Source organism: Oryctolagus cuniculus, chromosome X, assembly GCF_051225735.1.
Source record: "Oryctolagus cuniculus isolate XC-2025 breed Fujian yellow rabbit chromosome X, ASM5122573v1, whole genome shotgun sequence".
Lineage (NCBI taxonomy): Eukaryota > Metazoa > Chordata > Mammalia > Lagomorpha > Leporidae > Oryctolagus > Oryctolagus cuniculus.
The window spans coordinates 4,429,274-4,445,714 of record NC_142888.1 but is presented as its reverse complement, the minus strand read 5'-3'; the positions used below and the strand labels follow the sequence as shown (position 1 = coordinate 4,445,714).

At 40.9% G+C, this 16,441-nt stretch overlaps 1 protein-coding gene across 12 annotated transcripts in view; it reads right to left on the bottom strand.

Annotated features, from left to right (window-relative positions):
* Nucleotides 1-16,441, bottom strand: part of CDKL5 (cyclin dependent kinase like 5) — a 221,712-nt gene that overhangs the window by 25,977 nt on the left and 179,294 nt on the right. For 9 of the 12 annotated variants that reach the window (XM_089324161.1, XM_051826953.3, XM_070067277.2 and 6 more), the window contains 6 exons: nt 15,753-15,854; nt 15,358-15,463; nt 11,762-11,885; nt 4,878-4,977; nt 1,295-1,417; nt 18-137 (listed from right to left, as the gene is read on the bottom strand). In XM_089324161.1, coding sequence (XP_089180287.1) covers nt 18-137; nt 1,295-1,417; nt 4,878-4,977; nt 11,762-11,885; nt 15,358-15,463; nt 15,753-15,854 — 675 coding nt within the window. The remainder of the gene's footprint in view (nt 1-17; nt 138-1,294; nt 1,418-4,877; nt 4,978-11,761; nt 11,886-15,357; nt 15,464-15,752; nt 15,855-16,441) is intronic. The other 3 variants (XM_070067278.2, XM_070067271.2, XM_070067276.2) reach the window with 1 other exon arrangement.

The following is a 16,441-nucleotide window of genomic DNA, read 5'->3' as shown; positions in this document are numbered from 1 at the left end:
GTGCAGGCCCCACTTACTTGGGTCTGTAGATCCGAGATCTTCTCAGGGCGCCACTCCTTGGGTCTGCTGCTTGTAGTGCTAGCAGAGTGAATGGCTTTCTGTAATGTCAGAAGATCAGGGCCATCAGAATTGGGCACCTAGAGCAAAATATGGACAAAGATTCAAAAAGCATGCCAAGAAGCTGGGGTGAGATATACAACCACACCCAATAGGAGTACCAAACCAAAAAAGCAAATCCAACCAAACTAAAACTCAAACAAAAGTCCAATTAAAAAAAGAAACCCGAACTCTCCCAATGTTCAGAATGCAGGTGATGCTAGTTAAATTCTGCTGCCCTCTTAATAATTTTCCCTGCGTGAGGAAAAATTGGCAGATGTCATGCAGCTTTGTTAAAAACCTCAACCCTTAAAGCATTCCCATGCTGTTAGTTTTAGTTGCTGTAAGAGAGAGCAGTTAAATTGGGTTGTACCAGGAATTGCTGTCGTATCCTCATTTCATATTGCAGTTAGGTGACGAACCAGTTCAATAAAATAAAATTTTTTTTCCTGCTGGGAAGATGATCCAAACACCACATTTGGTGGAACCAAAGAAGTCTAGTAGGTTTTCAAGGAAAGCAAACTGGGGAAATATGGTTTGAATCATATTCCCAAACCCAGTAAATCCAGGTCTGGTGTTATACATCCTAGAGAATGCTGGAAATTTGCACCACAAATTCCAGAGGAATGCAATTGGTCTATTCACCAATTCTGGTGAACAAAGGAGACAAATGCCAAAGGCCAAGCAAAAGCTGTGGCTTTAAACTAAGTGACCAGCAAAAGCTAGAGCCAGGCAAGGAAAGAGCATGTTACCAACTAATAGAAGCTGTTTTTTTTTCATGGAGCCTGCTAGCTCACTCAATTTGGTCAATTCAACTTGGTTGCAAAGAAGCAAACTGCTAACCAAGTGTTAAACTCTGTGAGCCAAATGCAAAGATATTTTCTCATTATCAATGTCAATTTAATTCATTACAGGAAATAAGGGGTTTCATGAATGCTGTCTGCCAAGAATTGGCTAATCAGACAATCCAAACTAGCCTTTCACTAGTTTAGCAGATTTTATGCTTTGACATCCTTTAACCGGTTCAGAAAATTCAGAGTGTCAAAGGATTTATATGTCAGTGAATTTATGGAACTGGCTCAGGTACTTAACTAGCATAAAGAGAATATGACCCCATGAAAATAAGACATGCCGTTGTCATCAGTAAAACAAGTTTACTGGAGCAGTTTTCAGGACTACCATACGTAAAAATGGGTACCATGGGTGGAGTGACTACAGGAAGCTTTTTCAAAGAAGAACTATGCTTTAAATGATTCTTTGAATTAAAAAGAGGGAAGAGGGATTTCTTGATGCTTGGATTCTCCCCGGTGGTGGAATCTGTCTGCAATATAAGATAAAAATAAACTAATTGCAAAAAAAAAAAAAAAGCTTTTATTGAAACTACTAGCCCTTGGAAGCCCTCAAATAATTAAATATTAACAGTCACTGAAAAAAATCTCTGTGTTGTATATCTAGAGGGGTTTTGTGTCATTTCTTACCTGGACTTAATGATGTAAATTTAAGACAAATACAAACTTTTTCTAAGGCTATAACATACGGTCATGATCAGTACCTATAGCAGGGATGCCTAGAGATCTACACACATCTATTCACATGAAACTTACAAAACACCTAGGAATTTACTATCAGAAATATGATTATTATAAAGAATTCTATATAAGGAGCTACTAAGGAACTTCAATCTTCTCCTAATTGCTAAGGGGGACTTGAGCAACTAAAAAAATCTATCATGTAATCTGTCTAATCGGGGGGAAAAAGATACTGCAAATCCTTTTGAAACTGGTCAACTCTTGAACCAGAAAACATCACTTGGAAGAGGCATATATCATGATTGTGGGGTATCAACACTGAGTAAGAATCCTTGCTTCACACTGTTAGACATATTTACCCAGTGGAAAATATCCTGCACAATTCAGCATACTGGTTTGGAAGTCAAGAAACAGAAAGTTCAATCTATAAATTGAAGCATCATTACAAGTTGAGATACTAACTAACTAGGATACAATTACCAAGTTGGCAAAGTCACCATATGCTCCAAGGGCTTATGTAACTCTCTGGGTATGTAGCTGAAGCCAGATTTCCTAAGGCAGCTTCCAAATTTGCTTGAATCAAAGCAGGCACCTTTACAATACAGAATTATTTTGGGGCATCACTTTTCCCTGTTTTGGATTATTTCAATAGAGAAAACTAGAATGTGTATGGCTGTGTATATAAAGACATCTGAGTAAAATCCCCCATAAATTTCCTGTTCTAACGAAAAGAACCCCAGGAAGAGTGTAGCTTCCACTGCTCAAGAGGTCCAAATCGAGCTCCAGAGGCTCTCCACCGAAGCAGGCCCGCGGAACGGACTAAGCGTGGGCCTGGTTCTCAACTCAGGAGGAGCAGCTCTAGTTCTCCCACCAGACTGTATGCCTTTGGAAAGGTCAAAACTTGCTTGAATGCAGTTCCTACACTAGTGAAACAAAGGGGTTAAATGCGATTTAGGATCCACCTCCACTTTAAAATGTCAGGCTTCTCCTTGAGCACTGGGTATCAGATTCCAAGTTTTGTGAATCTTATGCAAAGGCTACAATGCCTTACATCTTTCAAAGCTTGTTTTATTTAGATTCCTTTTGCTGGGTTCTAGCAAGTGAAAAGAAAAAAAATTAACTTTAATTATGTTTAAAAGCTCAAAGAAGGCAGAGTTAACTCCAAAGCAGGCTTAGGAGCCTGAGGCATGGCAGGCTGTCCTGAGCACTCTTTGGAAATCTGACTCTAGAGCCCAAAGTTCTTCTATTTCTTTTTCTTTTAATTAAAAAAATGCAGAGGTACAAACAACTTTGAGTTGGAAGGCTTAAGGCATTACAGCCTGTGCAGAGATATTCTGTAGCTATTCTGCATATTAAAAATGAAACTGAGGAAAACTCAATAAAAAGATTAAGTGGATGGAAAGGATGCTAGGGAATAGTACTTCTCCTATCTGCTCCAATCTCCAACACTGATATAACATTTGACTCAAACCCTGAATAAAGTCAGTCAACAGGTATATATACTCTATTTGTGCTGTGGTGGGTCGGCGGCTTCAGGGTTAATGCTGGGCAAAGGCAGACAGACATCGAAATCTAAACCTATGCACAAAAACACTCTCAATTCCTTCTCCCTTACTACTTTCTATCACTTAATCCCCTCACAATGGCTGTAGACCTGTGGTTAAGAATAAAAATCCTGAAATCAAAATGACAGTGGTCAGGAGGAGGTAGATAAACACATTCTACAGTGATAAAAGCTTTATATTAGCACCTTAAATATTTTAAATGTTCCTAGGTTAAATCAAGTCTACAAGTATTTGTTCATCGAGTCTAAATAGCAAATGTAGTAATATCTGACTGAAGAGCATTTTGACTTCACATTCTGTTTTAAGTGAGTTTCAGTTAGATACAGGTTTTTAAAAGCTCATTTTAATATTATGCAGCCACTAAAATGAAGAAAGTTAAGTTTGTGTAGTACGATATATATGTAGATATACTATTAAAAGGAAGAATACAAAATTGTACTAAAATTATTACTATTACTTAAACTAAAAGAAAATCCAAAATCCCCCACCTTCTTTCCACAAACACATGCACAGGCTAAAAAGCGAGGAGGAAATACTTCCGAACCCTAGTACTATTTGTGGCAAGCTGTTAAGCTCAAAAATGATCTTATTCTCAATTTTTCTGTAATGAGCTTATATTTATCTAATAATTGAATGTATGAAGTTACTAAGTAAGTGAAAGAAGTGTCATGTAAGGGTAATCTAGGGAGATTAACACTGCTAGAACATATTAAGACAAAAATCTCTACTTTGAGTTACTCTACACTTTTTCACTATCTTCTCCCTCATTTTTACTTACCACTGAGTCACAATCTTAGAATTTTCATCCTGGAAAGGGCCTCAGAAACACGGTCTAATCAACTCATCTTACAGATGCAATCAATGAACTCCATCTGAACAGGCCATTTTGATTATGGCTTTTCCTCTTCAAATACATGAGAGTAAATCATGTATGAAGTGAAACTAGAAGCACACATTTAAAATGGCTAACTCAACTTTGCCTCGTCTGGAAGGTGTCAGAAAGCCAAGGGAGCGACTGTTTGCTCCTGTCACTAGCAGCAGAATCCTGGCTTGGCTGGGTGAGTGGAGTGAGGCCCATGGTTCCCGGGAGCCAGCCCTTTGTTCAGGCAGAGCGCTCGCAGGAGATAAGGTGGAGTCCTTCTCACAGTGCAATCACAGGGGAAGCATGTTCTCGTAGGAAAGCAAGCCCTGAAATGTCACACACAATCTTCTCTGTGACTAAACGGCCCAGAGACACACTTGTAAACACGGGGATTCTACAACTAGCCAGCTAAGAATAAGGAATGGTGATTATTATGAATTTCAAGATTTAAATGTAAACCAAAACCATTTCCTAAGTTTTTGTGTATCGTTAAGCCCCCAAAGAGAAACAAATCCCATTTCTTCATAGGTTTTTAAACGAATATAAATCCACATGAATAAGAAGTTTATTGAGAAAGGTTTTAAGTGTTCCCTCTCATCCAAATGAAATTTCTTCTATTCCTGGAGATTTTCTGCTAAATCCAGAAAAAGCTCTGTGAGACGAGCACAGTTGTTCAGAATTTCAGAAAGAGACATACACAGTCTATACATGTCAAGTCTCAGTAGGAAAAGAACTCACTTTGATTGCCACGTACAATGCATAAAGCACCCACAGAATACAGCAGAAACATATGCCATTACGTGTGCAAAGTGGCTAGGTACTTACTGCTTGAGATTTCTTCTTTTTCTTTTTCATTGACCTGAAAAAGCCTTGCTTCTCCTTCTCCTTGAGTTGTTCGGAGTGACTAATATTTTCGGGACTTTTCCTAAATGAGAAGACATTTTTATCATATTGCTCTTTTTGATCATTTTCTTGCCAATGTGAGAACAGGAAGAGTGAAAAGGCATGCCACCAGGGTCAGACAGCCTTGTAGAGCCAAGCACACAGGTAAAGAGCCTCCAAAACAGCACAGGAGGAGCTGAATTTAATCAACCGTGGTTAATGATTATCCTTTGGCACAGGCTCACTCAAACTAGCAATTTGCGCATTATCACAAATGATCTGTGACTGTGCTGCAGGACCATTTTCCGCTGTTGAAAACCTCAGAGCTAGAGATTCTGAAAAGTGCATGCTTAAAGGATGCTTTTTCAGTAACCCTCTGAGAGAAAGAGCAGAGTTTCCACACCTTTATTTTTCTATTTACGTTTTTAAAACCAGCCCCACAGGGTTATTATTAGTTGCTTGCCAAGATATCGAACCTAAAAAATCAATGCTGCTATGGAAACATTATAAGTAAAAACTGTCTGAAACTGGAAATTAAGCCTTTTATCTATTCATTAAAATGAAATAAGAAAGTTTAAAAACTGCAGACAGCCCGAATGTTTTCCTACAAGGCACTCATGAAAAAAAACAGCTTCTAACTGAAAATACTGCCACAGAGCTAAATGCCACTGACACCACCAGGCATTTTAATAAAAATAGACGACATTAAAAGATGGGAAAAAGGACACCTTGGCCTCGCAAGCTGGTTACTTGTGTGTTAAAAGGAGACCTATATTACTTAATTTAACCTACACTCTTTAAAAAGCAACTCAGCTGGTGTTATTCCTGAAAAAAATATACGACTGTGGAAAGTCGTTTTCTCAAGAGACCGGATTTTTTTATTAGCTATTTCCTAAAATCAAGAGTTAAAACTGATATGATTAATTCAGATTTATGGCTTTAGAATACCATAACATGATGACGTTACTAAAATATCTAAGAAAATATGAGCGAAGCAGCATTTTGCTCTAACTTGAACCACAGAAGTAAGACTCCTAGGATTGAAAGGAGCCTCAGAGAGCATCTAGCGCAACCAGCAATACTACTGTTAATACTCTGTAACTTCCAGAAGCGAACGAACGCCGTGCTCAGGATACAGCTAGCATCCTTCCGTAACGGCGCCTATATATGATATAGGAACACAACAGAACATTCCCATTGATGGGTAAACTGCCAAAGGTGTGCTGAGGGTAAGAGCACTTTCTGCCAGTCCAGCACATCTTTGAGGGGAACATGGTGCTGTGAGAATGCTCATGGTGGCACCAGAGCAAATGAAGCCTTAAGCCGCCCACCCTAGGAGGTGTGGTGGATTCTGTGTGGGAAGAGAATGCATCCAAGATGAAGCGGAGAATAAGAGGAGAGGAGAGTAAGCAAAGAGAAGGGAGCAGGAAAGTCAGCTCAGTGTTTGCATTTTGGGTCGCTGCAGTGCTGGGTCCCCCACACACAGGGGAGATGGGCCTCAGACTGCTCTCTTCAGAGGCACGGGACACCTACAGAGAGTCCAGGGGGAGCAGGAAGAATGAGGAGGAGACATTTTCAAGCTGAAGCCGAGCAGAGATGGAAGGTCTAAGATCCGAGCAGAGAAAGAGCACAGAGGCCAAAAGCAAAAAGGAAATGAATTGCCCTTGAACGAGAGGTGGAAAGCTAACAGTCGAGCTGAGTATGACTGCATGGCAAAAGACGGAGAGGGAGTCAGAGAGGAGAAAGGGAGGGAGACACACATAAGGAAAAAACAAAGTGAGGGAGAAACAATGCGGAAACATACGTCCCCAGAGAATCAACAGAGAAACAGAAGGGAGAAGAGTGGGCGAGACACAGGGCTGCAACGTGAAAAGTCGTGTGACGTACAAAGGCATGAAGGAGCTTTGGGCTTGGGCAAGTGGCACCACGCCAAATGCACAAGAGTGTGGCAGTCACTCTGGCCCCACCGCCTCACACTCACCTGGTACAGCCAGCAGCTGTGTGCTGAGCAGGCAAAAAGGAGCTGTGCAGGGGAAGGGTAAACTAGGGGTTTGCATAAATCTCAGAGATGGAAGATTTAAGAAAGATCACCAATCCAATCACCTGACCCATTATCTCGGGCAGCAGCTGTGATCAAGAGTACAGGCTGGGGCCAGCGCTGGGGAATAGAGGATTAAGCTGCTGCCTGTGGTGCCAGCCTTCTGTATGGGCGCCAGTTAGAGTCCTGGCTGCTCCACTTCCGATCTAGCTCCCTGATAATGCGCCTGGGAAAGCAGCAGAAGATGGCCCAAGTCCTTGGGCCCCTGCACCCATGTGAGAGACCCGGAAGAAGCTTCTGGCTCCCGTCTTCAGCCTGGTCCAATGCTGCCTGTTGCGGCCATTTGAAGAGTGAACCAGTGGATGGAAGAACATCGCCATCTCTCCCTTTCTCTCTGTAACTCTTTCAAATAAAATAAATAAGTCTTAAAAAAAAAAAACAGTACAGGCAGAGGAGGCAGGGGACAAGGGGTATAAACAGGCACCTTCCCACGCAGGGCACTCTGACTTTATCTAATACAAGAGGTACTTCAAGAGGGTCAAGAGGAAAGACAGAATCCCAAAGATTCAAATAAATGAAAGAATTCAAGTGGTCTTAATCAAGAGTCAACCAACATGGACCGAGTATTTTACAAGTGCCAGGCCCAGTGTTAGCTGCTGGAGACACAGAAAACATTAAAACATTCACTTAAGCCACTCACAGATTCACAGAAAGTGGGCCAAGATAAGACATAGAGATTTGACAGCTAGGGACCAAACAGGCAGTGGGGTCAGACAGCAGGGCTGGGACTTTAGCAGCATAATCCCTTGGGAGCATGGTAGCAGGTGACTTGAAGAGATGAGGCGCATTATTCTGTGACACTTCCACCACCACCACCCCTTCTCTGGCAGTGTGACTAGGGTAGTTGGCCAGTATCTGAGAAGAGAGAGTCAGTGAATAGTTCTATGGAGTAATTCTGCAAGTTATGGTACCAAGCATTGACAGATACCAATACAGTGATCACTTTATAAGGAAAAAATAAGAGTGGGACTACAAGAGTGAGTTGTAGCAATTCTTCACTCATTGTAACTACTGGGATTTCAAACTAATTTGGTTTACTGTGTAAGCATCAATTTTTAAGCCTTTTGAAATGCTTTATACACTGACTTTTTAAGCAAAGTAGAAGCCATTTATTTTCTAACTATACACTCTACACGGATATCTATGATGTGTATGATTTTCCCACTAGAGGCCTGAGAAAAGACAGAAACACCTGCTGCTCTGCACAGCTCATTCTTTGCCTGCACACTGTATTCTTACCTGGCACTATTTCTTGCCCTTACACCCTCAGTGCCAAACACTAGAACTGGGCATAAAAGAACAGACAGAATCTAAGTGAGGACGGAGGTGTCATCCTATCATAAAGATGATGAATCTGACTCAATAAGTCTATTTTTCATGTTCTGAGATATTTTTGGCTTATCTCCAGTTCTTAAGTGTATTCTTAATTGAGATAGCCAAAATAACAGCTTTGGATATTATACTACAATATATACTTATCACTTTAAAATATGACATAGTAGTTTGATTTTTCCATGACCAGAATTGGGGACACTGCATAAATATTCTCTTCTTGCCATCAAGGAGAAACAGCGTGGCCTTAGGTTACGTGCTAATTTGGGACCATCAACTCGTTATGTCACCATAACAAGACTCTTTTGTGTTTTTGTAAGAGTTATCAAATGTGCATTTCTCTCACATATAAAGACTATGGTCAAACAATTAGAGATTTTTCTTCAAGAAAAAAAATCCAGGTGTGTCAAGTTTAATTTATGACTTAGACTAAGTTCAATATGATACAAGAAGGAGAAGCATAATAGAGCATTATCATTAGGGGGAGTAGGAGCAAAAGAATAGGGTCAATTCATCATTGACAAACTGGAACTCTCTCAATTCTCATCACTACAATACTAGAATAAGGACGACCTGATGAAGGGTGGACTGAAGTTCAACATCGCATTCATACCTCTGATGCCTTTTAAAACAACTGTTTTCTGGTTTCTACATATATCCATAGTAAACAAATTCTACTCAGAAAGACAGAAATAGTACATTACTAATGCATACCTACATTCAGATTTAATTTTGGTTTGTCCTACCTAATTTTCACAGGACTACCTATAGTTTGTAATTGATAATCTTCTAAACCGTCACCACTTCTTTATGTAATGACCAAGAGAGAATCAATCCTTTCTGTACTTCTATACTGTCACCATTAAGAAACTATTTTCATAGCTTCTCAAAGTCACACCTGAAAAGAGTCAACACTGGTAACTAAACGGAGCTGTGCCTATGCTTTTAGGTTAATGCACAGCAGTCTTCCCTACATAACATGGGAGGAGAAAATAGTCACAGGAGGAAGAACATGCCAAAGGAAGAACATGCAAACTAAAGCGAAGGGAAACACCTGATAAGCCATACTGAAGTCGGATGACCTAAATAGTAACTGCAGCCACTAACATTTTGATTGCTTGACTCACTTGAAAGGCAGAGAGAGAGAGAGAGAGAGAGAGAAAGTCTCCATCTACTGGTTCACTCCCCAAATGCGACAACAGTCAGGACAGGGCTGAGGCTTAAGCCAGGAGCCAAGAACTTAATCCAGGTTTCCCATGTGGGTGGCAAGGACCCAACAACAATTTGGGCTACCACTACTGCCTCCCAGGGTCTGCATTTGTAGGAAACTGGAAGTCAGGAGGTGGAGGTGGGTATTGAATCCAGGCAATCCAATTTGGGAGGCAGGCATCTCAACTGGTAAGGCTAAACGCCCACCCCACTGTGGTTAACACTGATGAGCGCTTGTGGTGCCAGGCCCTGTCCTACGTGTTTTTTTATGTACTACCTCATTTAATTGTCACATGAACCCTATAGAGGAGGCATTATTCTCAGCCCTATTTTACAGATAGGGAAACAGATAAAATCATATGGCTAACACTTGACATCAATCAAGATACTGTATTCCAGAGTCTAAACTCTTAGTCACTAATGTCAACTCTATTTCATTTAACAAAAAGATAGTGGACTGGGGCTGGCGTTGTGGCACAAAGGGTTAAGTGATGCCAGAATCCCATATGAGCACAGGTTTGAGTACTGGCTGCGCCACTTCTGATCCAGCTTCCTGCTAATGTGCCTGGGAAAGCAGTGGAAGATGGCCCAAGTTCTTGGGCCCCTGCCACCCATGTGGGAGACCTGGATGAAGCTCCTGGCTCTTGGCTTCAGCCTGACCTAGCCCTGACCATAGTGGCCATTGGGGTGTGAACCAGTGGATTGAAGATCTAACTCCACCTTTTGAATGAATAAACAAACAAACAAATAAATAATGTTTTCTTAAAAGGTAATGGATATAAAGTAAGTTTATGTAGAAAAAGTATATTTATAGCTTTTGAAAAGTTATTTTTAATATTTTTAAAGATTTATTTATTTGAGAGGCGGAGTTACAGACAGAGAGAGGGAGAGACAGAGAAAGGTCTTCCCTCTGCTGTTTCCCTCCCCAAATGGCCACAAAAGCCAGAGCTGGGCTGATCTGTGAAGCCAGAAGCCAGAAGCCACTTCTAGGTCTCCCACATGGGTACAGGGGCCCAAGCATTTGGGCCATATTCTACTGCTTTCTCAGGCCATAGCAGAGAGCCAGAATGGAAGAGGAGCAGCCAGGATATAAACTGGCACCCATATGGGATGAAGGCACCACAGGTGGAGTCTTAACCCACTATGACATAGCACCAGCCCCAATATTGTTGTTTTAAGCATTAAGTAATTTTCACATTAGGGCACAATAATACTAAAACTTTGATCTAACCCTGTAAATGTTACCAACACAAAGTCATTCCTCTACTTCTGGCAACAAACAGCAGGGAAAGACGCTAAGAGGCTGGTCTTAAGACTAAATTTGGTGATGTACCCATTTTATTCTCTTGGTGGAGGACTTAATGAAGTTCTATGAAGTGCACATAAACACCTCTTATATCTAAATAGGTAGTCTTTCACTCAAGCAGCGGGGAATAAAAGTGTACACTGTTATCGTAGAAAAAAGTCCTTACACCCCACACATATCTGCTAATGGAACTTGATATACACTGTAATTCTCTCTAGAATTTTATAAGGACAAAAAAAGATAAAAGGATAAGTTTCCACATCATTTATACCTCTGACCACCATTATGCTTTTATGGTAGTGTAAAGAGCTGTTCCCTTATTTCTTTTTACCCTAATGCAAATCAGATGGTACAGAAGTAAATGCCAGGAGATTTGGAGTCAGAACCCATTAGGGTCTGAATCCTGGCTCCCTCCTTCATGTTACAGGCTGTGCAACACCAAACAAGTTCCTTGACTTTTCTAAGTTTCAGTTTCCTCATTTGTAGAATGGCAGGAGCCTCTACTTCAAAAGATAATGGTGAGAACTGAGACAACGTACACAATGCACACAAAGCATTAAGAAAAGTATCTATATGAGGTTCAACCTCAATAAAGGGAGACCTCAAAAACCACCATTTATGACAGACAAATGCAAAGGAAGATTTATGAGATATTTATTGATCCGGGAGGTTGTTTTTATTTTATGCAATATTTAATGTGAAGGCTGAACTTGTAAAAAGTTCACAAATATTGAGAAGTCATATTTCCTGATCTAGCAATCTTTCTTGAGAAAAGAAGGAATAACAGGAGAAAGAACAGTAAAAAAGCTTACATAAAAATTCTTTGAACTCTTAAATCTACAATTAGAAAAAAGAAGAGTAAAAAGAAACCAAAATACTCACCATGGATCAAATGCTGTTTGTCTTTTTGAATGGTTAGTTCCAGAACTGCTCTCAGATGGTAGGGAAGAGACTCTAGTTGACACATTATTTTCATGAAAAGAATTGTCTGGGCGTGGTGATGGCACTAAAAGAAAAAAATGAGTCCCTGATGTATAATTTTGGTCAAAGCAGTTCTCACATTATTCTACATTTTCTCGAGCACACATTGTATGAATGCTCAATCTGCTTTTGCTATTACTTCTGTGTTTTCTGAGGGTGGAGGTGTTCTAGGCAACATTCCTCCTCCCCCACTGCTTCCACATTAACCTGCAAAGGTCAGCTAATACCAGGCAATAGGTATTCAAAATAGAAACCTGAGCTGTCTGCTGATAAACTGGAGAACATATTTTAAACTGTGAATATCATTACCCTCACCACCACCCTCTGCCACTCTTTTGACATTTTTTGAAGTTAAAGCTTTCTTACCATAGACTCAACCATGCAAAATCTATTCTTAGTCTCAAGTAATTTTTAACAATATGTGAGCTGGAAGGTACAAGCCATGGTTTAAGTCTTGATGTTTGAGAGACAGCATCACTCATATATTTTTTAAACAAAATTACAAAGAAATCTGATTATTTTCCCAAAACATATTTCTCTGAATTCTTACTTCAAAAATGAACAGAGAGGCTGGAGGTGTGGCACAGCGGGTTAAGCCACTGCTTGCAATGCCGGCATCCCACACTGGAACACTGGCTTGAGTCCCTGCAGCTCCACGTCCAGCCCAACACCCTGCTGATGCACCTAAGAAGGCAGCAAAGATGGCCTAAATACTTGGGCCTCTGCCATCCTTGTGGGAGATTCAGATTGAGTTCCCAGTTCCTAGTTTCAGCCTGGCCCAGCCCTGACCTTTGTTACCAACTGAACCAGTGGATGGAAGTGATCCAGCAGATGGAGGATCTCTCTCTCTTCTCCTTCTCTCCCTTCCTCCCTCTCTCTGTCACTCTGCCTTTCAAATAAATCTTTAAAAAGAAAATGAAAAACAAAAAAAGCGATAATGTATGGAAGTAAATACTTGTCTGTTTTGAAGGGGTGGATGGGGTGGGTGGTCACTAACTTTTTCTGTCTTTATAAGCTTGGTCATAAATCAGAATATATTCCAAATTTCATCATAAAAAGAACAGGACTATATTAATAGACTATATATCAACAGAAATGACACCAATTCACTTGACTTTTGATCAGCAGGAACAAAGACAGGAACGATTCCATAAAAGAGGTCATTTCAATGATGCCACTCAATCTTCCTCTAGGACTTAGTGGTATCATTGAAATGACAGATGTCTCCGGATGTTTCATCTAGTTAAAACTTTTCCTTCTATTTATGAGGATTTTTTTTTTAAAAGATTTATTTATGTATTTATTTGAAGGGCAGAGTTACAGAGAGATCTTCCATCTACTGGTTCACTCCCCGAATGGCTGTAATGGCCAGGGCTGGGCCGTGCCAAACCCAGGAGCCTGGAACTCCATCTGCATCTATCACATGGGTGACAGGGGTCTAAATACCTGGGCCATTATCTGCTGCCTTCCCAGGTGCATTAGCAGGGAGCTGGATCAGACTGTGGAGCAGCCGGGGCTCAAACTGGCACTTATATGGGATACTGGTGTTGCAGGTGTCCATTTAACCTACTGTACCACAATGCCGGCCCCTATTTGTTGAGTTTTTAAAAATTAAAATGTTCTACGTGCCAAATCTTGAAGTGGATTATGAGGTAGACAAATGAGCTGTTTCTCTGATATTAACCAGTTTAAACCACTTGCAATCAAAATTAAAACTGTGTTTCCAGAGGTCCAAGACTAATTAATTTGCAACTCCATTAGCATTTTATATTAAAGTATATTCTCTAGCCATCTATAGAAATAACAAGGGTATAATACATTTTAGAAGTAAAACTTAAAACTGACAGCAGAAAAGGTTTTTGCTCATATATATTACAACATTTTGTTTTAATTATCTTAAATGCAAATTAAAAGTTTAGTCCCATAAGATTCTAAAGTAATCATGGTATCAGAAATAGATAAATGCATTACAAGGCACATTCAGGGCCTTATGTGCTCTCCACAGGGGGGGTGGCAGGGAAGAGAAGAGCCTAATCAGTTAATGCACATTAGTCCTGACTCACAGTTCTTCTGCATTCAGCTCAGGTTCCTAATGAAAATGACCAAGCAATTCTCCATGTTCTCCACTGCACCCCCTCCCCCCAATTCATGCCCCTTTCCAGCTGTCTTAAAACAACGGAAATAGCTAAAGGTCATGCCATATGGGCACAAGTGGCTAGGGAAGGCTGTGGTGACTCTAGAAAGCTTGTTAAATCTGAGCCTCCTGACCCCAGGGCCTTGCTCCTACTCTGTGGGCTTGGTGTACACTTCCTGCTAGGGTCCTAGGATTCCCAAGGGTTTTGCGGTCCTACTATTACAGTTACTCAAAAGGGCTGCCTTTCTCAACCAATGTCTCTAAAGCTCATACAACCTCCAAAGCATCCCTTTTGGTCATCTGTTAAATATCAAAGTGCATTTTTAAGGCTATGCAAGTATACTTGATATTTTTTCATTCAGTGAACGAATCAAATACATATTTATGCAATGGCACCAGGCAGTGTGCTAGTTCATGAGAGTCCAAAGAGGAAAAGATGAAAAGAATCCCATATGTTTGAAAGGCTCACAACCTTGAGAGGGAGATGCAGACACAGAATCAGTACAATGAGGTCAGTGTTGTATAAGAGGCATAGACAAGGTACCACGGGCAGAAAAGAGAGGGAAATGCTCCCCTTAGTCTGGGATGGGCAATGAAGTCAACACTGGAGAGCAACTTACAGAAACGGACAGAAACAAGCTGTCCCAGCAAAAGAAGAGTGTGTTTCAGGTCAGAGGAGGGCACAGTCTGTCTGAGTTCCACAGACAGGGCACCAGAGAGACTTGGAAGGTAGGAGAAGAGGATCAGAGTCAGACCACGGAAAGTCCAGAATGTCATCTTAGGGAATTCAGATTTTGTCCTGATGCCAATGGGAAGTCAGCAAAGGCCTCTCAATGGGTGAGGGCTAGGGTACTGAGTGTGGGCCAGTGGGGGACAACGGCTTGTTGTTCTCTATTCATTTTGCCTGTAGTGCTTAGAGTATCTTTGATTGTTCTGTAGAATGATTAAGTTTACTGGCAATCTCTCCTCTAGAGTGTGAGCTCTGTGGGAATGGAGATCTTTGGCTGTTTTGGCTACAGTAATGCCAAGCAAATGGGTGACTACGTTAAATGGTCTAAGGCTTAACCGAATGAACGAGTGGTATGGTGAGAACAGTTTCAGGAGGACCATTCCAGTGACTGCTCTGATGGGGACCTTAGGGACAGGGAGGCAGCTAGGAGGCTACTCAAGGAAGCACGCTGGAAGCTAGGAGGGCTTCAGTGGGACCAGAGGTGGGAAACCTGTTGGGAGGCCACTGTGTGGCAAGAATGCTGTTGATCTAAAGTCAGTCAGGGCAGTGAAGAGGTAGTAGAGAGCATGGGCCAGGGATGGCAAGAAAGAGGGAGGAGGGGAGCACCCTGGTGAGTGCTGGCGACAGGCTTACCTCTGTAAAAGCTACCAACTCTTCTGGGGACAGGGTCATTGTACAGATGTCGATTTTCTTTGGGGGCTGTGCCGTCATCGGAGTGTGGGTCATGATACACTCCACCCTGAGGCAGGAAACACGTTTATGTAAATTAAACCACAGATTCATCACAATGGTGCCTACAAACTTAGAGCAGAGCCTAATCAATCTATCATTTACTCAAAGATCTTTTTAAAAAGAAACCCTGAGACCCTGCCATGAGAAAAACAACTTACTTTATAAGCCAGTGCAATTGGGGGGGGGGGGAGGCTGGACATAAATAAATTTTAAAAGCTAGGCTGTAATGCTGTTGAATGAACAATCTCTGTGGACACATCTTAACAGACACTGTAATAATTCCAAAGAACTCAGACCTCAGACTTCTGCCGAGCATGGAAAGATGCAGTGCCTTCTCTGGAGGACTCTTTAACGGAAGGTCTGGCCACGGTCATCTCTGGAGGGAGCTGCTCTCCAGGCTGCAAGTGAAATTTTAAGAGAACTTAGAAAAGCATCCTATTCCTATGCATGAAAATCATGCTTTTATTTGGTGGAAGTGGCTAAAATAAAAATAAAAAATGTTAGTTAGCTAAAATAAAAATTGACCCAGAAAGAGCCAATCATCTAGTGAACTTAAAATAAGTCAAATTTCACCGATATGGAAACTAAAGTTCTCATCAAAGTTAAGGCAAGCAAGGGAAAAATGGATCTGATAATAGTTCAATTAATTATTGAAAACAAGAAAAACCATCTTCCTACTATCTAGACAGTCATGGCTCTTGAGTGGCACTCTGATCATAGATTCTATTAGCTAATCCAAAATCTCTGTAGCAGATTTTAGGCTAAGTTCTCCAAAACAGACTGTGCAGACACAAAAGTATTTTTGAAGGACTTATATGGCAGTTCCCGCTGAAAACAAATTTTTCTTAAATGTATCAAGGAATAGAATAAGTCTTCCTCATAATTTTTGTCTGAAATGTCCTAAGTACTCTAGTTCATGTGCTTAAGCCCTCAATCTTCTCTGGGATGAGAACATTTATGTATTGTGTACTTTCTGAACCACAGT